At 40.6% G+C, this 26,151-nt stretch overlaps 1 protein-coding gene across 2 annotated transcripts; it reads right to left on the bottom strand.

Annotated features, from left to right (window-relative positions):
- Positions 1-18,743: 18,743 nt before the first annotated feature.
- On the bottom strand, positions 18,744-25,217 carry OXSM (3-oxoacyl-ACP synthase, mitochondrial). 2 transcript variants are annotated; one of them, XM_032181909.1, is made up of 3 exons: positions 25,189-25,217; positions 22,326-23,343; positions 18,744-19,571 (listed from the first exon to the last, which is right to left on the bottom strand). In XM_032181909.1, the coding sequence occupies exons 2-3, from the start codon at positions 23,306-23,308 to the stop codon at positions 19,169-19,171; spliced, it is 1,386 nt and encodes a 461-aa protein (XP_032037800.1). In that variant the 5' UTR covers positions 23,309-23,343; positions 25,189-25,217; the 3' UTR covers positions 18,744-19,168. The 2 variants fall into 2 exon arrangements, with proteins under 2 accessions (XP_032037800.1, XP_032037801.1); XM_032181910.1 differs by lacking the exon at positions 25,189-25,217 and adding an exon at positions 24,062-24,096.
- Positions 25,218-26,151: the final 934 nt, after the last annotated feature.

Raw genomic sequence — 26,151 nt, 5'->3', positions numbered from 1 at the left:
AAAAAAAGACATTATTCTATTAAACTGCTCTTTTAGTACTAGCTCTGGGGGCACACTACAGCTCTTACAGTTCTGAGGAACTCCAAGGCCTGCTTTTTCACAGAAGCACAAGGTTGGAAAGGACATACAAGATCATCTAGTCCAACTGTCCTGCATTGCCAATAGTGCCCACTAAGATATTAAATCATATTTCGTAGCTCGTAGCACCTCGTCCAGGCGTTTCTTGAACACCATGAGGGACAGTGACTCCATCACCTCCCTGTGCAGGCCATTCCAGTGCCTGACCATTCTTTGAGAGAAATAGTTTTTCCTGATATCTAATCTAAATACCCCCAGACACAACTTGTGGCCAGTTCCTTGAGTTCTGTCATTAGTTATCTGAGAGAAGAGGCTGACCCCCTCCTCATCACAACCTCCCTTCAGGAAGTTGTAGAGTGCAATGAGGTCTCCCCTCAGCCTCCCCCAGACTAAACAACCCCAGCTCCCTCAGCTGCTCCTCATAAGACTTGTGCTCCAGACCCCTCATCAGTTTTGTTGCCCTTCCCTGGACACGCTCCAGGTCCTCGATGTCCTTCTTGTAGTGAGGGGCCCAAAGCTGAACACAGCACTCGAGGTGCGGCCTCACCAGAGCAGAGCACAGGGGGACGATCACCTCCCTGCTCCTGCTGGCTGCACTATTTCTAATACAGGCCAGCATGTCGTTGGCTTTCTTGGCCACCTGGGCACACTGCTGGCTCACATTCAGCCGAGCATCGGCCAATACCCCCAGGTCCCTTTCCTCTTCACAGTCGTCTAGCCACTCTGCCCCAAACCTGTGGTGTCGCAGGGGGTTATTGTGGCCAAAGTGCAGGACCCGGCCCTTGGCCTTGTCAAACCTCATCCCATTCACCTCAGCCCAGCAGCCCAGCCTATCCAGACCCCTCTGAAGGGCCACCCTGCCCTCAGACAGATCCACACCACCTCCCAACTTGGTGTCATCTGCAAATTTACAGAGGGTACACTTAATCCCCTCATCCAGACCATCAATAAAGATATTAAACAAGATAGGCCCCAGTACCAACCCCTGGGGGACACCACTTGTAATGGGACACCAGTTGGACTTAACTCCATTAACCACAACCCACTGGGCATGGCCCTCCAGCCAGTTCTTTGCCCAGAGAAGAGTGTACCTGTCCAGGCCACGGGCAGCCATTTCCCACAGGAGAATACTGCGGGAGACCGTGCCAAGGGCTTTGCTGAAGTCTAGGTAGACTACATGAACAGCCTCATCTACCAGTCTGGTCACACAGTCATAGAAGATGAGGTTGGACAAGCACAACCCACCTTTCATGAACCCGTGCTTTCTTCCCAAAGTGAAAACTGGAGAAATTATCTTCATGGTGCACTTGCATACGCCATCTTTTTTTCAGACCACCTAGAAGAACAGATCTTTCCTGATCTCGAAAGACTTTCTGAAAATGTTTATTGTAGTTCCACATTATTACTTTTGGTCTGAATTTGAATGCAAGAAAATAAACAGGTGAGTATTGTATTTATTATCTACATCTTTCCAGAAAATGTTAAAAATTAGTTCAATCCTGGATGAATGTTCCAGCTAAATTTTATTATTGATCAAAGAACACAAATAAGAAGATTTGGTGAACTTCAATCCATTTGCTCTTCACCTGCAGTGCATACTATGAAGTGAAAATTACTAGAAGAGGAAGGAAAATGGCCTCTGCTTTTGCCAGGTAACCACTATCAAACTTTCTGAAGGAATTCCCTGGAGATGTGACATGGGTCCCAATCCATAATTTGATTCCCAGGTCATTTCTCTCTTTTTTCTAGAGCTTGTGCCATCCAAATACGTATAATATACACAGGCAAGAAATCCTTTTATTGTGAACACAGATATCTTCATGGCTCCCTGTGTAAATATCATGCTTCACATAAACCATTTCCCACAAAAGACTTCAAAATTTAGCCTTTTGGTTTTCAGTTTAAGACAAGTATGTTTCCTTTTGCTCTGTATACGTACCACATTTACATTTCAGCCTCCCCTCTGAAAACTAACCATTATGAAATCAGCCTCCCCTCTCCAATCTCCACTTTGACAGTTAAACTTTTCCTGGAGGAATTCCCTGAAGATATGAGATGGTCTCAACCCATAATCTGATTCACAGGTTATGGTTCTGGTTTCCTCTTTGTCTAGATTTTAAGTCTTCCAAATGCAGTTAATATAAACAGGAAAGGCATCCTTGTATTGCATACACAAGTCTTCAATGTCCCCTGTTCAAACAAAACTTTTGGTCTCCGCTTCTAGCCTCTACTTCGTAAACCAGTCGTTATAAAAGATTTTCTGGAAGAATTCACTGGTGTTATGAATCCTAGTACATAAGCTGATTCTCAGGTAATTGTTCTGGTTCCCTTTTCACCTATGACTAGAGATATCCAAATGCATTTTGTGTACACAAGCAATAAATCCTTTTATTGCACACAAAACTGTTCCAGCCCTCTTGCTGCCATCCAAGAATCACACTTCACAAAAGCTACTTTCCTCTAAACACGTTAAAATTTAGTCTATTTTTCACTTTCAGAAGATTACATGTTTCCTTCTCATCTGTTGACCCACCATATTTACATTTCAGACTCCCCACCTGGCCTCACCTCTCAGCAGCTAACCATCATCAAACCTTTTCTGTTTCTAGTTTCTAGTTGCCTAATAATAGGAGAGATTATGGATTAGGACCTAATTCCCAGAACACCACTTTGGTTCCCTTTTTGTCTAGCTTTTGTGCCATCCAAACACACCTTTCATTAGCAGGTAAGACATCCTCATAATACATACAAAAGCCAGGCCATGTGTCAAAAACATTGCATTTTACACACACCATTTCCCACAAAGGAAAAATCTCCCAGATTTAGCCTCCCAATTCTCTTACCGAGCCTCTTCTGGAACAATTCCCTAGAGATACAAAGTAGACCTGGGAATTAGATTAAGAAGGACCTATGTTCAAGTTTCCTTTTTTTCCAGATCTTGCCCCTTCCAAATGGATTTTATGTGAGCAAAAAACACATCCTCTTATTGTACAGTAAATCCTTCCACCACCAACTCTCAAAACACCCAAGAGTTTCAAATCATGCTGAAGTTTGAGAGAAAGATTTCAATATATTTTTTATGAAGTTTAAAGTTCTGAGTATATCTATTTTATAAATGTTTCTAGGCTTTATGTCTTACACATTTATCTCTTTGCCATAACTACTGTACCCGCTCTACTGAACAAGACATTCTGACCTAAGGCAATTTCCGCAAGCATATAACATGCTCCAGCCATGGGCTAAGTCTGATCCCAAGGAAGCAATATCTCCTGCCAGCTGCTTGAGACGCAATTTTGCAGAGAAAGAAAGCAAAGCAGTGTGTATCAGCCCCTTGTTCAGCTAATCAGCTGATGAATGCAACTTTGGCAAACCTCAGAAATAGCTAAGGTAGGAAACCTGATGAAATGGTGCAGCTGTCTCATGTAAACAAGAGCTGAAAAGGACCAGCATCCAAGTATAGAATATCCACAGCAGTTGACTGAGGCGGTTTAAGCCTAACATGATGCCTCCAGGGAGGCTGCAAAGTAATTAACATCCTGGCTAGATTTTTTTATAAGAGTACTAAGAATTCCGTAAGTTTCCAGGACAGACTTATGGAAGCAAAAAAATACATTATTGTGTTTTGCAATGTATTTAATTTCATGATTTATCATTTTAGTTATTCTCTGCTAATATTGTTCTTCACTGAGTCCCTTTGCTTTGCTCAGGATAATTAGCTTGCCTTTTGCCATTCTTCCATCTGTCTGATCCACCTTTTAGATGAAGAAAAATTTTCTTTCAACAAGTCCCTTGTTAAAACACACCTTCTGCAAGGCAATGAAAACCTTACCTCATGAAATTAATACTTATAAAACCAACACACACAAAAAAAAATAGTAGAGGAGTGACAGACACAAGTCAAGGAATTCTCTTACTTTGTTGTCTGCTGTTCCTGCCTCCAACTCTTATCTGAATTATGCTGTTTTAAGAAGTAATTATTACCTTATGCCTGCTGTTGAGTTACATTATTATTAGATGGTGTTAGAATAACAACAATGATAATGTTCAAGGGCCAAGACCAGAGACCTGGATAGTAAACACAGTTGATCTAGTACACTGATCACAGGCGTTAAGGTTGGCTTATTGTACTAAGTATTACAGTCTGCTAGTATCTGGCAGATATTTTATAGGCCTCTAATTGACTTAACGCTTTTTATAGCAGTATCATTAGATAGTTCTAATAGCCTAGGATCTCTTCCATATGAAATATTTGTGGCTATCATTACTATAGGAATAAACGTTTAGGGATATAAAGGAAAAACCTCAGGAAGAGCAGAAAGCATTACACCTACAGAGTAAGAGTTGCACCAGGTTGAGCATGCAGCAGTGTCGTGACAACATACCATGTTCTGAAACACTAAGTTCTGACAGCAAACAGACCTGGGCTGGTCTGTTAACAACTATTTTGATCGGTCCTCTTAACATTGTAAAAGTAGATGCACGCGATAACAAATAACTTCATTCCTCCGTTGTAATTGGTGTTGTTCCCCTCTTTAAGGCATCTCATCAGGAGAGGTCTTGGAAGTGCTCAACAAAATGAGACCCACAAAGTTCTGCCCCATAAGAACATGCGGCTTCAAAACTAATTTATTCTGACCAAATTCACATAAACTGAGTGGAGTCAGAAATTCAGAGCCCATTTCTAATTCCTTAACTATTCAATACATTAAAAGTAGAATTTTGTTGATTATAGTAATTTTTTTTATTTGTACTTAATAGAGTTACAGTAGAGCTATTTTACAGTTATCTTCCAGATTAATTTGGCCAAAAGTCTTAAAATGGAGTAGAACTGCCTCATTGTTTCATTCTTTAGTTGGCCCCATGTTTGTTCTAACTAGAAGTATTAAGCTGAGTTGAATTTTAAGCATACTTGAAAAAAATACTCCTCTTAAAGAGGAGAGAACTAGCATCACGTTGCAGTAGTCTTACAGTCCATAGAGGGTAGGTAATGTACACTGGTAGAATCCCTTCAAGACCAGCTTCTAAAGCCTCATTCTACTTGCATCCTTCTCTATTTGTCCCTGCAGCTTCCAATTCCAGTTCAGTACATACTGTTTCTTTGTGTTGCTTGTTTGTTTGTTTGTTCCTCAAGAACAACCTAGCCATCACAAAACAATTATTTTATTTTTATGAAAATATACTGCAGAGAAAATGCATCATAAACTAAAAGCAGTCTGAAGGAATTCAAAATTTAATCAGTACTTTCTACTGGTGCACACACCTCAGTCTCCATCTTCTCCTCTACCTTTTTATTTGCCTGGTTCCTTGAATGAGAATAGAACAGTTAATGTTGTTTCCTTCAGCAAGTATTCCTGACTCATGTATCTGGTAAATAATTCAATTAACTGCCCACTAATAAGCAAAGCAAAGAGAATCTATCACTAAAATAATCTTTAAACCCTCTATCTGCTGTAGATAGTGTTTCTATTTAAGCAAATATTGTATTGGGAATGAACAATTTAGTTATTTTATTGCTTACTTATCCCCAACCCTGTGTATATCATAATAATGGAAAAACCTACAGACAAGTAACTGTAATCCCAGAGACTAAATGCAATATATATCTTAAGTTGTCTATTGCTTTGTCTATTGCTTTAGAATCTAAACACCAACAAAACCAAATAATCAAAGATCCTAAAATACTCTTAGTAAGAAGCATCCAGCATTTTAAGTTTCAGTCTTAACCATCAGGTTAAGACTGAAATTTTGAAGAGGGTGTTTCCATTTTGTTGTTAGGGTTGGTTACTTTAAAAAGAATAAATAACACAGTTAAGGTCATCTACATCTCAGCTTTTAAACAGCTACCTGATTAGTATTAGCTGCTGAGATTGTGGAAAAAAAGAATAGCTGTTCATAATTGAGTGCAACAGTCCTCACTTTGTTTTGTATCCTTTAGAACTATCCCCAGATTGATTATATTACGGAAATACAAGAACTGCTACAACCACTGGCACTTTCCTTAGATGTAGTCTACCCAGAGACCTGAAGAGAATAACCAAATACCTGCTAAGGCTAAGACCACCTCCTTCTGTATTTACTATGATTTTTTGAAACCACAGACAACACAAAACTCCATTGCATTATTTTAATTGCCCTCATCTGCATATACAGTTAAGCCAGCCTCTTCTATAGCAAAGATTTTATTGCATCCCCAATTACATCTGGCAGGTCTTACAACCAGTAACCGACCCCATCAACCATCCAGTGATCATAAGCCAAAGACCAGTCTCTTGGCCAACACAGGATAATCAAACAGAATTGCATTGAATTGAGTGACAAAGATATGACTAGACCCATACATGTACTTGCATCACCTAAGACCAGATCTGGGTGCTGAGGCTGACTTTATATGGGCTCCTCAGCCATGGGCGGGGAGTGTGGGAGTGGTTGTGGTGTAGTGGTTGTGGTGTAGGTTGTGGGAGTGGTTGTGGTGTAGTGGTTGTGGTGTAGGTCAAAACTCAGGACATTCACAACCTATTTACCCAAACGCATACACATTCAAAGGCTTAATAGAGCTTAGAGCTCCATAAATAGCTCCATAAAGAGCCATTCTTGTGTCCTGGCCTAAGAGTAGTGATTTGGTTTGTATCTTCCAGAAATGGGGGCAGTTTTCTTTCGTAGATGACCCATCGTTTTCTCTAAGAAATGCAAGTCACTGTGCACAGTCCCACTGGCAGTAACAGGTATCCAAGGGAGAGCAATGCTCTTCGGCAGACTGGTAGCCTTTTTCCCACTGAAGGCAGAAGTAGTACTTCTGCAATTTAGTGAGGGCATGAGCTTACCACAGAAGGAAGAAGATCCAAAAATCTTCCTAGGCTGATCTGCCTACCCCATTAGCATGCAGGTGTTGCAAGGGCACTGGCTGCTCACGTGCTGCCATCATGGACAACTGTGAGGCAGCCTGGGGCTATTCACCCACTCTGAGTATGCTCCCCTGTGATAGACAGACACTTCACAAGCAGGAACCACCATCATCTTTGGCCTTTCTTGGGGTCACGACCTCCCTTGGGGTCAGCAACACTTCAGGAGGTGGCATCTCTGGGTCAGACAGTCCAGGGTCCGGTTGCAGGAGGCCATGGCCAGGCCCAGGCCTGGCTGCCTGAGGCTCAGGGCCTGCACTCACAGTGAAGAAACCACAAAGAAAAGGTATAAACCTGTGACTTCAGAGCAACTCTGCAATTCAGTCTCTGATGCCAACGGTGTTTTGGGGGCCAGAATCCCATTTTTTTTTATTTTTTTACCTGGTCCATTAAGAAAAAAAAAAAAAAGAGAGAGAGAGAGAGAGAGAGATCAAAGGATGAGGCAGCAGCAATGACTGTTTGGGCATTTTTGTTTTTTCCTCTCTTTCCCATTTCCCCTAACCAATCACTATGCAATAAATATTATCATTTGCCTATGAATGTGATTTAGGAATTTATTTTGAAAGAGTTACCAGGAGACTCCTTTCTTTCAGCCTTGAATGTCACTCCATGCAGAGCAGAAAACACGAAGATGAAGCCAGGGGAGAAAGGAAACAAGCAGAAGTGACAGCCAAGTCATATTCAATATCTAGTTAAGTACAGGGAGTGTTAAGCTGCCTCGATTCATTTGCAATTTATGATAGGGAAATAAGTGGTCCTAAAAGACTTCTGAAGAAGGTCCAAAACAAGAAAGCTGAGTTACAGCAAATATTGAGCTGTCCCCAGTATATTTCTGTTTCCAAACTCTAGGGTTCCTCTGAGATTAGAGCCAACAGGGATCTCTCCTGCCCTCTCTCTTCCAGCAAACACATTCGGGGACTAAAACATCTGAATTTAAATTTATTGAATATTGTGATGCCTTCCTCTGAGCGAGCGCAATGTTTAGGAAAAGACAAATTTCCCCTCTTTGTTGCTGTGCTCTTGCTTTTTTCTGCCTGATGTTGTAACATCATAGCATAACTTAACAAAGCTGATAACACCCCCTAAGACTGCACTTTAGCAAGTCTGTCCAAACTTGCTTTTTAGTCCCATACAGAGATCCAGCTGAGCTTTATGAAGGGAAAAGCAAAGGCTGGATGAAAAGCATTTAGATTCTTTTCTCCTTTCCTTTCTCTGCTCTTCAGTAAGAAATTGCACGGTGGTGTCTGTGAAAAGGAAAGCCATGACTAAGGGTAATTAACCGTTTAGCTCAGACTGTGAGGGCACGGAGCTCCCCGGATAACTGAGATTTTGCTGCCACCGTGTGGTCACCTTCATTTCGCTCACGGTTTGCTCGGGAGGAAGCACCGTGGGACGCCAGGGCAATGTCCCTCTACTGAGATGCAGGAAAGCGGCCTTCAAGCAAAGATGCTCACATGAACGTGGTTCTCGGTAAAAGCCTAACCCTAATCTTAGCCCAAACCCCAACCAGTAAAGCCCAGCTGAGTCTGATGCACACGTGGAGAACAGCAGTGGCTGTTCTCAGCAGGTAGAGGCTCACCAGTTTTGTCCAGGTTCAGACCATGCTCTTCTGTGGTTTCTGATGGCTCTGCGCTGTTCCTCCATTGTCATGCATTGGAGATGGACAAACAGCAGTATTCAGGACAGGAAGCTACTTGGCAAAGAAGCAGCTTCAAGCAGGTGTCTTTGATCTTCTCCAGAGAATTGACAGGAGTTGATGCTTTTAAACGTTTTAATACCATTCATGACTGAAATCACTGGAAATATTTTACGGTATCATTAGTAGGAGTAGCTCTTCAGGCACCACATGGCATAGGGAACAGGCTTCAGGTTGTCTGAAACTGCTGTGACAGTCTTTTGTCTCTGGGTTTCACAGACACAAACACCCTGGATAAGCCCATGTCCTCAAGAACATATACTGCTGATGGATACGCCTCTGAAGTCTGTGAAGTTTGTTTCTGTGTGGCCAGAAAGCCACACACAGTTTTTATGCAGAGGACTTTAATTTTTATTTTATTTTATTTTATTTTATTTTTTTCTGGAGACCTACCAGAATTAATTGGGAGAGATATTAAACTTCCTCTCCAGAACTCTTAAAACATACCTCTTCCTAAACCTGTCCTATAGCATCCTCTGTGAGGCATAGGCTGGTTCAGCCCAGTGCAGGACTGGGATCCATAACACACCAGTACAGGTCAGTGTGCTCACAAATTAACCTGACTGTCAGCCAGTAAACCCTGTGCTCTTAAATACGGTGCAAACAGCAACAGTTTACTTTTTAGCTCTTTCAAAAGAGGATGGTATTATTTGACAGTGCCAGCAGAAGAGGAACAAATCATTCACTACAGAAATGAGAATGCCTCAGTGACATAGTGACCATGTGTAAGTCCTTCCTAGCAACCTATAAAATTTAGAGACCTAAACAGTAAATATAGCTAAGGTCCTTAGTTAGCAGGACTATTTCAGGCAACATGACCCACGGGAGTGAGATCTTTTGTGTCAGTCCATTTCCCAACTGACAGACACTCTAATTCATAATGCAACCACCACAACCAGCACCCTCATTGCCAGTCTGAGGAGGAACAGACACTAATTGAACAGAGGCCAAATTATTCTCTCTCATTATAAGCGTGACATTGGAGAAGATCCAAAATGCATCCAGCAGTAACTTCACCTAGTCCGTTGGATATTAAAATTGCCTCTGAGGGAGCATGATCTGCTTATTTTCAAGGGTCTGAGCAATTGTCATTCAGAACACTCTTCCACACACATCCAAGCTGCATAGCACAGAACAAAGATGTCCTGCATTCTCATTCTACCTGATATTGTTGAATCACAAAGGGAATGCCTTTAAAGCAGTTGTGAATAGAAAAACTACTTCTCCTTGACTTTGTTGCAGTGGTAAACTCCCCGGACAATTTGCTAATAATCTCAGGAATCTGCTTCTCTTAGCAATTCTGGCTTTTTAACTGCTTCTAAATTCATCTGAATCCTTCAAGTGAAGGTCTTTTCCCTTCTCTCTGTTACTGAAAGAAATTAGATATGAATGCTATTTCTACAAACTCCACTCTGATGTACTCTGCTGGAAGGGCATGCGTTATGAGTGATTTGCCTACACTAGCAAGAAAAAAGCACTAACAAAAAATTAATTGTAACCATGACAAAGGTTCTCATTCTCTTCCTTTTCCAGGCAGAGGGACATATTTTCTGATTTCCTCCTGTTCTGACACAAAGAGCATGAATAGGTAACATCCCCCACTTAGCAGTTAAGTTAAGGAAATGCTCAAAGTAAAAGTAACCAAAAAAAATCAAACGTTGACTTATGATATATAGGTCAGGCTCAGTTTAATCCAAACTAAGAAACATATTGCATAGATTTATAAAACAGTTTCACCTTACAGGTAATGAGCTTCTATTCAGAAAAGTTGGTGGGGCAGACAGTGAGCTCTAACAGACTGCAAATAAGCTAGAGAACAATATTTTTAGACTTATATTCCCAGCTCAGAAAGATCCTTTCAGTCTCTTAACTGTCTCCTAAACCTTATCTTTATATGATGGAGAGAATAATATTAAACTGTTAGTGTTAGGAGAAAACAATATGACTTAATTCTTATTTATGTACTAGAATACATCAAAAAGCACAGAATTTCTCCCATAACTGGGAAATTTGCAGCTCCCAGATTTTATCTTGTTCAGATGAACATGTGCTTCTTATCATTCAATGTACTTAGCATTTAGGTAATAAGCACAGACCAAATTTTCTGATTAACGCTTGTTCATCTCCTTCTGTTTCTGGATGTCCTTCCCTACTATCGGTCCTCTCGTCTCCATGCCTTGTACTCCACATTCCTTCCTATTCCTTTGAGTCTCTTCCTAGCCCTTCCCCCATCTTTCTGTCTGTGAGAGGCTTAAATGTGTCCCTCCATTCCTCTACTCTCTCATGCAAGGGAATTCTCCAATTTGCCCAAACTCACTCTCATTTCCCTTTCCATGCAAGATGAGCTGTGGTGCTTTTTTTTTTTTTTTTTTTTTTTTTTTTTTTTATTCCTTCAGCAGCTCAGTGCAAGCTCATGCATGCGACCACCATCCACTCAGCTGAGTGAATGAGCACCGATTTCATGGTTACCCAGAGTCCTCCCCACCTCCCAGACCCAGCAGAGCTATGGTATTTCCTTTCCTTCCAAGAGAGGAGTATTCTGTATGTTGATATTTCAACAGACACATCCGAGACAAGACTTATAACTGGGATGAATTAATCAATGTAAGTGCCAAGGCATTTTTTAATGTGTAAACAAGGGGATGACTAAAGGGCGGTGCCAGGACACACCTGACTCCAGAGGCTGTTTTCTGTGTTGTACTGCTTGCTGTCAGATCAACCAAATATGTTTTGTTTCTGTTTATGCACTCTGGACTGGGTGCATATCAAGGTATATTAGGTCAGGACCTCAAGGTGCAACTGCAGTTGTGTTGGCCGTGTCTCCAGCATACATGCGAGGACCTTATGGTGGTCAGCAAGCTTACAAAACCTGACGGATATAATTACAGAGACAGTTTAAGATACTGGTTCTGCTACCCAAATGGCTGGTGCTCCCATTTTCCACCCAATTTTCCCAAGAGACAAGAGAATTCCCACCACTGATTTATGATATTCCTTGAGAATTCTTAGATGATTCAAGACAACATTCAAAAACTTTTACATTAAATACAGACAAATGATGCCAAGTTCCAGGTAAGCCCCCTAGGCAATAAACATCATTCCTGGAAATAACAGTCCTCAAGAAAAGACAGAAATGCTACTGTCTTCTTAAATAATAATAATAACAATAACAATAACAATAATAATAATAATAATAAATAGAATTATTATTTTCTGAAACTCTTTCTGAACTTCTACAAATATTCAATATCAAGACCAAAGTCAATAGCCCATCTGCTTTTCTTTTTCCTTTCTTCCAACAAACTCATAACATTATGAGAATTAACTCCTAAATTAACTCCCAGGATAACTTTTACATATTTTCTTCTGCCCAGGGCATTTCTGATGGCATTCTGAACACCAAGAAACCATCCATTAGCATGAAACAAAAAATAATCACTGCTCATAACAATAACACAGCAGTAAGATCCTGATGATCATAAAAAAAGGGGGGGAGGGATCTACAAAATGGTAGCATCGAACATATGGATGTCCAGCTATTTAACATCTGATCTGCTTCACAGCACTTGAAGAAAACTACAAGATCCATGTTAAAAAATATCCTTCTCCTTTTTAATTATAGTTCCTATTTTACATTTCTTTTGCTCCCTATGAATATATCTTTTTTCAATCCTTCTTATTACCTATTTTATTTGACTTCACTCCTATTAACATATTTTGCCAGAGACCTTGTGTGGCAATAACCTTATATACTACCAGTTTGGTATTTCAGTATATTAGCTGTCATACTGAAATTATTGTGCCTCCTGCACAGAGGTACTGACTATAAGCAATTGGTACTGGCATATTTCTTTACAGTTCAATAACTCCGGGTAGAAAATTGCTTTTCTACCAAGTTAATATTAATCATCGTTGTTACAAAAGTTGGAGTGGTGTCTACTGCCAAAGAAGAAACTATTATACATTTTGTTTAGTTTATAAAACTGCCTTCATCCTATTGTTTTTCTGTCACTGATGCTAGCTTTAGAAATCAAATGGGAGCCTGTCTTCTCCAAAAAAATGCCAAATAAAGGTTTATTCATAAAATGTGGTACATACAGAATTATTTTTAATCTTAGATGAGGCAATCTATGCTAATTAAACTGCAGAACCTATGATCTTGATAGAAATATCCAGAAAGACAGAATATTTTTGCTATGGTCGTAGCTGTGGAAAATGCTAATTCCAGTTTTGATTTCCTATTTGGTGAAAACTAGCTAGTGAGTTTGGGCCAATACTATTAGAGAATCAAAATTAGTTACTCTAGACAACTAGTTAGTCTCCCAGTATCATGAGAGGTGGGGAGATTTGCTTGTGTCCAGATGATGAACAAAAGCCCTGGAAGATTTGCTGAAACTCACTAAGGTACTTAAGAATAAAACATCCATTTGTTTCAGGTGAAATGTAATTTATATGTTGGAAACAAAAGAAGATAAGAATATTTATAAGTATATATTTAAGGACATGACCCTTGGTAACTTAACTGAAGACACAAAGAAAGCCTGTGGCAGAAAAATGATGTAACCTAGGTCTTTCATGTATATTGCAAGAACCTTAGTCCGTATTTGCTGCTACTGAAGAAGTTAGAGTGGTGTATTTTCACAGACCATTAAACAAAGACACTCCAGTTCGATTAGGATTTTCAATCAAGTCTTGTAAATAAGTACACCTACATGCCCTTAAAAGTACTCATTATTTCCATTCTGCAGTATTTTCCACTGTACCAACAGCATTTGAAAACATAGTGTTTGGCTACTCTTAGACATTTGGGCTTTTACAAGGCAAGGTAATACACATTCTTTTTTTCTTTTTTTCTTTTTTTTTTTTTTAATTCAAGAGGGTTTTTTTTATTTTTATTTTATTTTTCAAGTAGTAAAATCCAGTAGTAATGTATCATTCATACAAATCAGGCAAAGAGATAAAAGAGTGAAGATAAAAAAAAAAAAAAAAAAAAAAAACTTAGCAATTTACTATCCATTCTTTTCATTCTGTGGTACAGTAACATATATTTTCCACCTCAGAATACAGCAAGTATATACTGCTGAAAGATCAAATCATACAGTGTGAAAGCCTTTCCTCAGAAACTGTCCAAGATAGAAATGTTCCATCCAATGCTCAAAAACAGTAAAATGTCTCTTCTGCCAACAACGTTTAGATTTGGAGCAACAAATATTTTCAACATAGGAACCTGATGTGATTATCAGTAGCAGTCAGGGATCACATTTTGCAGTTTTCAATGGAGGAGATAGATATATTCCTACAGATGTTTCTTTTAACAGCAGTTGGGTTGCTAAAAATTACACAATTTTCAAGGTCATGCTTGAAAAGATCCAACATCAGTATGGTATATTTACTAACAGGTACTGGTTTCCCTAGGCAAATGAAAGAAAATGAACCACTTGATTTGAAGTAACATCTCTAAATCAACTGATTTAGGTTTTCTTTCACTAATGATGAAAAAAAATTAAAGACTGGAAGTACTCCATCTAGAATCTGCCCACTCTTTTCATTCTCAGATATCCTCAAATATGAAATACTCATTCGCAGTCCTTACCCCATATCCATGGTATGTCTTTATGTATCAGGACAGCTATAAACGTATAACGTAGAATACACATTTAGTATATGAACTGTCATCTGCAGAGTACATGGGCATGCCCAATCTGAATTACAAGATGAGGTGTATGGTTTGATGAAGTCACCCAAGAGAATGCCACTTACATAAAATTTGGAATTGAGATCTTTGATCTGAGTCCTACTCATCCCAAAGAGCAGGAAGTCAAGCAAAGATGACTGGAGGCCTGCATGATTGAACATGGAGGAACACAAAAAAAGTGCAGAAGAGGTGGAAACAGAGACAAGTGACCTGGAAGGAATATAAAAACACTGCCTAAGTGTTCATGATTGGGTTAGGAAAGCCAAAGCCCACTTGGAGTTGAACTTGGTGAGGGATGTGAAGAGCAACAAGAAAGCTTTCTACCAGCACATCATCAGCAACAGGAAGATGGGAGGGTAAGTATGGGCCTGCTGCTGAATGGGGCAGGGAACCTGGTCACAAAGGACAAGAAGAAGACCTGGATAGTGAATGCCTTCTTTGCCTCAGCCTTTACTGGTAAAGAAGCCTTCAGCAATCCCTCCAAAATATGGGGGAAGGTCCAGGGTGAGGCAGACTCCTCCTCAGTGGAGGAGGATCAGGTTAGAGAACATTTAAACAAATTGGCCGTACACTAGTCCACAGGCCCTGGTGGGATGCACCAGCAGGCTCTGAGGGAGCTGCCTGGTGTCATTGCAAGGACACTACTGACATTTCCAGGCTTTGCTTATCAAACTATAAGTAACACCAAGGCTATGAGGCTAACTATTAAGCCTTTTGAATCAAAACTCTGGACCATTATGCCTCCTAATTATTAAGACGAAGGGTATGTTTTAAGGGAAAGCATTCTGTTTTATTATGTTATTCAATTTGCCTGTTTCATAGCTCAGCAACAGGGAGAGATCCATTTCCTTTTATGTGCACAGCTATCATAATAAAGCAGTAATTAGCAGTAAGTAGTCCCTGATCAGCTCAGTGGGGTATGTGAAAAAAGAGATGACTCCATCAAGTCCAAACAAGTACATAAAAATGTAGCCTGAACAAACAACATTCAAACAGACGGGGCTCCACTTTGGGGCTGTCCTTTTTTTTAATTTATTATTATTTTATTTTTTTAATAAATCTTGATTCCTACAGGGCACACTATTTACAACTACATCCAGACCTCTTAAAATTATCCATGATCATACTAAGAAAGCTACCCCCACAAAGCTTTCATGGTTTAAAGGTTACCTGCAGCAGAAAATCAAATTGCAATGAAATAAAGTGAGGTGAAAGATCTTTTTAGTCATTTCAGTTTCTGTTTTATTTGTCTGTGTGATGGTACAATCTGTCTTTTCGTGGTTGGTACACAAGAGTCTGCATCCAACACTCCAGAGGCCACGATCTCTGCTAGCTAAGGGAAAGGGAAGCATTTCTCCCTGTCACAATATTAATTACAGGTGTGTAGCTATGTAACAAGGTTGGGGGAGTTTTGCTAGACTGTACTTCAGGTCCACAGTAACACAGCAATATCTAGTCTTCCCAAGTTCCACCCCTGCTTACAACCACCTGAAAAAATATGATCTCCAGAAGAAACTCACTGCACGATTTCACAGTCCAAATTCACAGTCCTATTGCTAGCTTGCTCTTAGAGGCTGATTCCTTAAATTAATTCATTTTGCATGTAATTTGCAGAAAGTAATGTTGAATTTTAGATTCTGCCTTTTATATTGCATGCAATCCAGATTCTCATTCATTGTACTACGACTATTAATTACCACAGGCTAAGAGGTTTGCAGATATTTTTTCCCCACAGCAAATTCCCAAACTCTGTCTTGGTAATAAGCTTTCACATTCTCCCTCTGGTAATAAGCTATTTTACTTGCAGGGTTATTTTACATTAATCTGTTTTGGACTGCATTGTTCTGTACTAGCTCAGCTTCTGAAAGAGTCTTAATCATTCCCTGACTGCATTTTTTCTCATCATTCTCTCTTTCTACTCAGTAAAGACAGCAAATGCAAAAATTATGCTATTTCATATCATCATCCCGACCGTTTATATAAATAATGAGGTTTTAGAGTACTGCTAAGCCTCATGATAGCCCATTAGCAGTCTCTTTCCAGAATGAAATTTACTTATGATATAGCTACTTTATATGTCATTTACTTTAAATTCAGCAAGTCAATCTGTCTCTACTTGCATGGGTCAAAGGCTAACATCTTGAAAAATAAAACCTGTTTTCATAAACTATAACACCCATGGGGATGTTTTGTATCTGTGCCATCAAGGCAGGAGTTGGCTAAGACATATACTGGTGCTACAACCAAATTCCTTTAGTTTTTCTTTGCAATAGATAACCAAAACCCCATCAATATATCAGTTTGAAGTCTAATTTCATAACAAAACCCCCCATCAATATATCAGTTTGAAGTCTAATTTAATTTCCTTGCTTTCATTCTTCAGATTTGTTTATTGTGTATGCTTTTGTGAGCTTTTCTTTTTCTTCCTCCCTTCCTTCCTTTCTTCCTTCCTCTCTTCCTTCCTTCCTTCCTTCCTTCCTTCCTTCCTTCCTTCCTTCCTTCCTTCCTTCCTTCCTTCCTTCCTTCCTTCCTTCCTTCCCTCCTTCCTTCCTTCCTTCCTCTTTCCTTTTCTAAAACATTCCTTGTTTTTCCATATTTGGACAGCTTTATTTTTCCATTTTGGCTGAACAACCACGGGTTTCAGGAGTCTTTTCCTTTCTAAGTATTGTTAAGCCCATATTTGAATACCTCACTAGTCTTGTATAAAATTTCAAAACAAAACTGGTTATCATCTACTAATTCTTCGTCTACATATGGAAATTAATAAAGTTAACAAGAAACTTTTTAACTGGCCCAAAGTGCTCACAGAAGAGCCACTGGAGAGCCACCTGCAACTGTGCACTTGGTCAAACCTCCAAGTTCCCATTCGTGTTATGTGATCCACTGCCAGAAATCCTGTCAGCCCTGTATTATTGTCTCCTGAATGTCATCTGTATGGAAGAATGTGTGCAAGTCTACAACATTTCCAACGACTTATGATGAAAAATGATGGTGAAAAAGTCAGAATTGTAAATGGAACAAGTAACAAGGGGAAGCTCAGTCATAAACCTTGTACCATCATGCAGTAAGTCACCAAGTCACAACTGTACAGTCCTAACTTGTTAGCCGGCATCCTTTTTGCATAAATGTTTCCGAGTAATTTCTGTGCCAAATGCCTAAGAAGAATCTATTCTCATTAAGAAAAACAAAAACATAGATTGATCAATGGGCTGCTAATGTTGAGTCAATTGCAATATAATTGCAAAACTTTCAGTATAACTTTATTTGAGCAGTCTTAATCATCACATCCAGACTCCTCATACTTTCTGTAGTGCCTTTTTTATTTATTTTCTAAATGAACACTATCAGGTTGAGACACAGTAGGTTAATTGTTCATATATTTCAACTGTTAGAGACTAACAATTTTAGCAATTAGTTGTTGATAGCTTGGATTCTGCATAATAAAAAAAAAAGAGAGTCAAAATACCTTTCTTTAGAATCTTTATTTTTAGCTACCGAGAAATAAGCTGGCTAAGGAACATCAGTTAGGATTTTTCTATCTAGCTCAACTAACAAACTCTACTACATAACCCCTATTCCAACGACTTTGAAATCCTTGTGCCATTTTCTCTCCACTGTCACAACACCGAGACTGGTATAAGAACCAAGTTGATTTCCTCGGCCTGTTGGAAACTGAACAGGGAGCTGGAAGAGCAGAAACTCTTACCTTCTTTTCAAGGACAGCTGGCGCTATTGCTTTTATGCATTCACAGTTTCTTTTACTCAAAACTGAATCAGCAGACTCAGAAACCAGACAAGTCTATTTGGAATTGTAATGGTAAATTAAAATAAAAGCAGGGGACACAATTAAACTCTTATGCTTTAGATGAGATGCTGGTAACCTAGAGCTTAATTATGGTGGGCTTACAATGGGTATTCTGTAAGGCTTTTTACCAGCCAAAATGGAAGAAAACCCCACCAACCTACACTAATACTCAGGGTATCTTCTGCCCAAAAGCGATTTTGAGATCACACCATCATAACTCCTGACAATACCAAAAGCGGAATACGGCTGATTAGTAGCACTCTCTGATTATGAGAGGCAGTACCTCCCACTCCAGTGTTTGACACAGACTACCAGTGCATGCTGAGCAGTGTTGCAGACAGAATGCCAAAAAAGAGCACTACCTGCCCCACTACAGCAGTTGATAGTTTAGGAGATGAGATGAGGTAAGAGCCTACCAAAAGCACGAATGTCCACTTTCTCTTTTCACTACATAAAACTAATATCCATATGCACAGCCAGATGGTACTCCATCTTGACTGCTGAAAAGAACATCATAGGAAACAAATTTAGATAAACAAAAGGAGGAAAATTAAGTAAAGAAAATCCACATTTGAAATTTCATATCCGCATTTAATTTTATAAGCAAGTCAGAGTTCAAAAGAAGTCCATCATTTGGCCCAAAAAATGACAAAGACAGGAGATACAGTAGTCATAAATGCATGTCACTGAAATACAGTATTTGTCATCACCTTGATCCTCTTCTCATAAATTAGTGCTATTTAGATTAGTTGTTAGAAGTCTCCCCTTTTAGTGAAGAATAAAATCTTCTTTACCACATATAGAATAGTTCTTATATTTATTTTTATTAAAATGAGTAAAAGAAATTCCCTCTTCCTAAAAGAATTACTGATATAAGTGTTGGGGTGAGTAAAGTTCTTACATATCAAGTCTCCACACTAAGATTACCAAACACAACAAGGATGGCAGCATAGAAAATGACTGAATGCCATTTTTCATCACATGCACAGCACAAGTCAAACACTTCCAAAGCACAAAGTTGCATTGGTACCGCCAAAGCCAAATGAATTTGTGAGTGCAATACGCCGCTTTGCAGTTTTCCACTCCTGGGCTGTTAGTGGAACATAATTGAGATCAAATTCTGGCTCTGTTTGTTTTAAGTTTAAAGTAGGTGGCAAAATTCCATGGTAACAGGACAGTGCAGTAAAAGCTGCTTCAATAGCTCCTGCAGCCCCCAAAAGATGTCCCGTTGCTCCTTTTGTTGAAGAAACTGCAATGTTACGTGCGTGATCTTTAAAAAGTCTCTTGATTGCTTGATTCTCAGCAGCATCTCCCAGAGGTGTAGAAGTTGCATGTGCATTAACGTATGTTACATCTTCAGGCTTGATTTTAGAATCTTTTATTGCTGCAGACATACACCTAAGGGAAAAAAAAAAAAAAAAAAGCATAAAAATGCTGAATTTCCCATTATATTTTTGTCACATATATAAACCAAAAGCAAAACTACAGTGTTTGAAAACATTTATCAAATGTGAAAACCTGCACAATCTACTTTACTAGAAATATCAAGAGATGGGTTCATTTACCTAAACTAACCTCTACATTTAGCCACCCTAGAAAGACAGCAGTGGTAAGGCCCACTACAGAATCAGACTTGCCGCTAAAAATGTGCTGATTAAATTCCCCCACTAAGAAAAATACAAGTTGAAAGAAAGAAGATATAACAAGCTATCTCTATAGATGACATTAATATATCAAAGACTCTTTTCAATGCAAAATTTGAAAACATTTGTGAGAGAAATACGTACCTGAAAAGATTACAAAAATCTAAGTTCTGCTTCATTGAAGTTTCTCTGGTGTAGCTGACATTAATGTAACATTCAGTACAATGCTGCAGGAAATCCCCGTGGCTTTGTAAGGGAAAGAAAGATTCCCCCATCTTTACATTTTATTTACCTTTATATTTACAGTATTACAAAATAAGAAAAATTGCTCTATCCAAATAAAATATTTGGAGATGAAGGACGAATTCTGAAGTTGTTGTGAGTTTCTTTTGCATGTTTTTAGAGGTTGGAAGATACCTTCTTCCCTTCCCTTGAGCAGCAAGGAGATAGCCAAATTCCTGCACATTAAAATATTTACTGAGAGTCACGCTGTTCCACTCTGACACCATATCTCTCATTCTGACATCTAATGACCCATGGACTATGACTGCCTCTATAAATAATGCTTTTTTATGAAAACCACAGAGAGATACAGCTCCATATACACTCTACACTGTGTTTTTTCTCATCTGTCCTACAAAAAGGAGATGAGTCACACACCCTTCCTTGCACACACATTTTAACTAAGCATCTCTGGATGAAAGATCACTGTCTCCTTTGAAATATATAAAAACTAAGTAAAAAAAAATGAAGCTCAAGAAAAAAGGATAGCACAGCCAGCTGGACAAATTGAAAAGTCTCCATTTCAGCCTTCTATTCTCAGAAGCACACAGCTTAGTTTAGGCTGTAGTCCAGTGATTCTCACCGTCAGTACAGAGTAAGCCAACAATCACACAAAAAAGATTACTGATCAACAGTAAGGGAACCAAATATGTTAATTTAGTTTAATAAATAAGCTGCAAGGAACATAATTACTTAAGGAGGTAACAGATTATGGTGTAGAACATACTTTATATACACACTTCTGAGTCTCCTTTCCTGCAGGTTTACTCCAACATGTGTGTTAGTCCCTAACTGAAGTAGTTCTTAGAAGATGACAGAAAAATACATCTCCCTGATTTTTTTTTTTGACGTAGTGAATAAAAATCCTACAAAAAAGTAAGAGAAGCATATACATTTCATATTTAATTCGCACACCACTGCAGTAACCAAATATTGGTATGAAAATTGCATTAAAATGTATTATCTCTTCTCAAGTGTGGAAAGGCTCTACATTCTGGAGACAGCAAGATTAACTTTCAACTATTTCCCATTGTGAATTTAATTTATATGCTATTGCAATCATAAAATATACAAAAAGTCTGTTTCAAGATATTGCTGTATCGTCTCAAGGGTAAACAAAAGTCTGAAAATCTCAGTTAGACACTCCTGAATACTCCCACCTAAGCCTGTAGACCAACCAACTATGAATCAAATAGCTCTGAGGGAGATTTGGTATGTTACGCTTCTTGGAAAATCTATTAATTCAATGAAGAAGAAAACATACCTTTAGGGGAACGTGTAGAAATCTGAACTACTTGCACAGTGATGTACTGAATTTTGTTATTAAATATTCACATTCGTTCATGGTAATGCCAGCTAGCAGAGATTCCTGTATCTGCAATAGCATTTGGCCTATACAAAGCTCACAAACTGTACAAACAGTACATACACGTCAAACTTAACTGGTAATTAGTTCAGGGATAAAGATTGGATGAATACCATCTACTTGTGAACTTTTTTTTTTCATGAATTAACAACGATGAAGCTTTACCATCTTACCAAAGTGTACTAAAGTGTATTTCTGCTATACTCCTCCACCAGCAGTTAGCTACATCACAGAGAGGTATTTAAACGTGATTGTAGCAGAGACGTATGGCCTAAATATATTCTTTACAAAAAGCCAGAGTCTCTTCTGAACAACAATAGTCACAATTAATGCTAATGACATTTACGGTAATTATTCTAATAAACTAGATTCTCCGAGTGCTCTTATCACTTGGCATTTCTTGAGGAATGCCATTCCCCTTCCGTAACGTAACAAATGTCAGGACCTGCTTTTGCTGTGGGGTCTCTCTGTGACAAAGGGTGAGGGAGTACCTCAAAAGGCTGTCATACCACAACAACCTTAAACAGGAGACTAATTTCTGTGAACAGCTATAGGACCAAACATAAAATATTTTCACACAGAGAAGGTTTTCATAATGCTATCCAAAAAGGCTGATTCTAGCAAGAACTGCCCTTCCGGCCATTACTAAAATCAAAGGAAAACTGGGACAAGGAAAACTGGGGCTCCTTATCTGGAGCTCTTTTGTTCTTCAGATTAGTTTCAGATTATTTTATTGGTTTTTGGAATATTAATTCAAAACTGAATAGTATTTCTCTAGGGAAAGTATAAAGTAACAGAAAAGTACGTGCCCATTATAATTAACACATGAAGTAGCCACAGTAATCAGCACAGGGTTCTTACCTGAACGCACCATCTCCCTCTGGATTAGGTGCTGTTATGTGGCAAGCATCGCCCGACAGTCCATAACCCAGAACTTCTGCGTAGATCCTGGCACCTCTTTGCACAGCGTGTTCATACTCTTCCAAGAGCAGCACAGCAGCCCCCTCTCCCATTATAAACCCTTCTCTCTGTGCATCAAATGGCCGACATGCCATTTTAGGGCTTGAGTTAAAACTAGTGCTGAGGGCCCGAGCTCTTGCAAATCCAGCCAAGGACAAAGGACTAATGCAAGCCTCAGTCCCTCCAGCCAACATGACATCCGCATCCCCAGAGGCAATAAATCGAAAGGAGTCTCCAACAGCGTGAGCGCCAGTGGTGCAGGCAGTTGACACAGCGTGATTCGGCCCCTTCAGCTGGTATTTAATGCTGATCTGACCTGCTGCCATATTGACCAAGATCTTTGGGACAAAGAACGGGCTGACCTTGTTATAACCCTTTGTTTTAAATAAAGCGGCTGTATCAGAAATCTCTTCCAGCGGAACCATTCCCATTCCAATTGCCACACCAGCTGTTAAGCGGTCCTGTTCAGACTGCGGAGACCAGCCGGAGTCCCTTATTGCTAGCTCTGCTGCACCAATGGCCATGACAGTAGCAGAACTCATGGATTTGATCTCCGACTTCGACACAAAGCGCTCTTCTTTGAACTGACCCTCCTCGTCTCCCCGTGGCACACAGGCAGCCACCTTACACGGAATGCCTGCATATTCTTCCCCATCTAGCGACGTGATCCCAGTGTCTCCTTGGAGAAGGCGCTTCCACACAAGCTCAGTCCCCACACCAAGGGGAGAAACTAAGCCGATACCTGTAACAACTACTTTCCTTCGACAAGCAGGCAGTGACTTGCTGAAAGCTCTCCTGTGATTTCTTAAATGCAGATTCAAATTCAGACCACGGAGATGCAGATTTGAAATCTTTAAGAGATCCTGGGAACACTGTGAGAACATGGTGGAAATCAATCAATTCATGCACATTCCTGTAACTGGGGGGGCAAAAAGACACAAAAACAACAACAAAGCAGCCAATGTGAGAAACATTCCACGTTTGCCAAGTTAACAACCTGCTCTTTACATGAAATACTATTTTCAGCACTGCAGAAAGGCATGCAGTTTCTGTGTCTGTCATCAGGAATAGCATGTGTTACATCTGTGGGCTGTAAAGCACTCGCTGGTAACTCCCCCTAGGGCATTCACCCCCAGCTGACTGGAGATACCAACAATGAGCATGAAGATCTTCATTCTTCTGATGGAGAACTGCAAGTGTATGTCTAGCCCTATCATGTTAAGGATGCCATCATCTTAACCAGGCAGGATGCTCTAGAAAACTAGGTAACAGGAGTCAAGAGTCTTTTCTTGGTGGTGCCACTAGTGCAACTAAGTATCTTGGAGAAGTGTCCTCACCTTCCTATCTCCACCTATGCTTCATCAGCCTTGGGGTATTTACTTGGTCAGTTCTGATGGGTAGGGACAGTACCTCAAGTGTGTTTGAACAGGATTTACACAACAGCATCTGAAAGAGCTGCAAATTGAACCAAAAGAAGCATTTTGGATTGCAATCTTTTTTCACTTATGTGCAGACTAACATTTCTATATTGTGATGTTTATGATCAAAGAGAAAAAAAAAAAACACTATAAAAATAAGTGATGTACTAAACACTCTCCTGACAGAACAGTTTTTCCAATAACGTGTCTAGCACTTACATATTACTCTGAGATCTGGCTTTGAACTGTTTGATTGTTGGCCAGCAGCCACGAAGCACACAGCCTGCAGGTTTCCCAGCTCCCTTGAACATAACACCACGAGACTTCACATATCATGAAATATGTCAAGTGACAGCAGAAATACTTCAGGCAGGCCATCTCTGGCGAGAGGAGCACGCCGAGCAGTAAAGCTGTAGTGCTGTGCCACAGACCCTGTCTCTCGTGCCTTGTCTGGCCCCAGCTAGATGAGGAACCGGTCTGATTACACACATCTGGCACATGGGAGCAGGAGGGGGGCCACAGCACAGCTCTGTGCACATCTACGATTACAGGCTTCAATAGGTCTGAATTTGCTGCCGATGCAAATTTTAACTCGGCAGGCATTTTTCATCCCATTTGATGAGGGAGAAATTAACTTTTTTTTTTTTTCTTCCGGTCTTCTGCAGCTGGGAGAGTCTGTGTGCTTAAAAAAGCAAGAAGTTAAAACACACACAGGGGGGGAAGTTTCCCTGTTTCAGAGCTCTTCTCATCTCTGCCTCCACCAAGGGTGACTGGACCCTTGTAAAAATAATTACTAGTTTGTCTTCAGCCAAAACACTGTTTCAGCAGCCACGGGCTCAACAGTCAGAAGTCTTTTTGACTGTTTTTTTTGGCAATAGACACATGCTTTTTCCCTCATCAAAGGGGCGATACAGCATCCCCAGATATGTGGTGAAATGTAAGGAGCATTACTATTAAGTAAAAACCTAAAAATAGTGGTTACAAATGTACACGGGGGTTTTAAAGGAGCCTGCTTTAAACCATGGTCCGAATGCGTCGTTTTTAACTACATTCAGCCAGTTAGCCTGGGCTGAATAAAGAGAGCGGAGACAGCTGGCAGGGTCACACAGCTGCTATCAGGAGGCACTCAGGCAGCATAACCTAACGAGAACGACTGATTTGACCCCAGCCAGGCCAAATTATCTGTGGTCATGCACAGGGCCCGCGGGCTATGGACACCACGGGGGCTCCTGGGGGCCCCTCGGGCGCCCACGGCCATCCCCGGGCCCCCTCAGACCGCCCCTGGCAGCGCCGCTAGAGGCCGCCGCTCCTGCGCCCCCCCCCCTCTCCCGGCCCGCCGCCCCTACCTCCGCCGGACGCGCTCCGCCCCCCCCGCCGCCGCCCCGCAGTGGTTGGCTCCGCCTCGTCCTCCCGCCCCGCCGGCCCTGGGCCGTACCACTTGGGGGAGGAGAGAGGGGGAGGAGGCGGTGGTGGGGGTGTGGAGCTCAAGTGCTGTGAGGGGCGGCTGAGGGAGCTGGGGGTGTTTGGACTGGGGAAGGGGAGGCTCAGGGGAGACCTCATTGCTCTCTGCAGCTACCTGAAAGGAAGGTGTGGGGAGCTGGGGGTCAGCCCTTTCTCTCAAATAACCAGTGACAGGACTAGAGGGAATGGCCTCGAGTTGCACCAGGGGAGGTTCAGGCTGGAAATGAGGAGACATTTCTGCTCAGAGCAGCCAGGCACTGGGACGGGTTGCCCAGGGAGGTGGTGGAGTCACCGTCCCTGGGGGTGCTCAAGGAGAGGTTGGACGTGGTGCTTGGGGACATGGGTTAGTGGTGACACTGGTAGTAATGGAGTGGTTGGACCAGAAGATTTTGGATGGCTTTTCCAACCTGAATGCTTCTGTGATTCATACACTCCAGCTTAGTGCAGGTTTCTGACCTGCACTTCGTTCCCCAGGCGCTCTCTGTGTCCACCCCTGCTGTGTGCACCTCTCAGATCCCTGCCCTTCACCAAGCCCCCAGCCCCAGCTGGAAGAAAGTTTGTTTCTCCACACAGATGCTGAAATGGTGTGAAAAAGGGCAGTAAGAGGTAAAGCAAGGCAAGTTGGTAGCTGGCTTTACAGGAGTCATTTGAAAACACGTACAAATAGACCAACAGCACCAATGCACGCAAAAATAAAGCCTTTAGTTGCTCCTTCTGGATGCTGGAATAGCAGGGCGTGATCTGGGCTGAGACCAAGCTCCAGCTGTGCCTGACAGGAAACGTAGGAAAAAATAAGTTTTTACGTATGAAAAAAAAACGTGGTGCCATACATCAAATACATGAAAGCG

This window comes from Aythya fuligula, chromosome 2, assembly GCF_009819795.1.
Source record: "Aythya fuligula isolate bAytFul2 chromosome 2, bAytFul2.pri, whole genome shotgun sequence".
Taxonomy (NCBI): Eukaryota; Metazoa; Chordata; class Aves; order Anseriformes; family Anatidae; genus Aythya; species Aythya fuligula.
Note: the sequence above shows the minus strand (reverse complement) of the source record. Positions and strands in the feature narration are given on the sequence as shown.

What these genes read in the sequence shown, in the direction of transcription:
- OXSM (XM_032181909.1), bottom strand. Translation starts at nt 23,308, where the DNA reads ATGTTCTCACAGTGTTCCCAGGATCTCTTAAAGATTTCAAATCTGCAT. An exon ending in GAGGGAGATGGTGCGTTCAG is followed by an intron (nt 19,572 to 22,325) that starts GTAAGAACCCTG and finishes TTTTTCCCTTAG; the next exon opens with GTGTATGTCTGCAGCAATAA.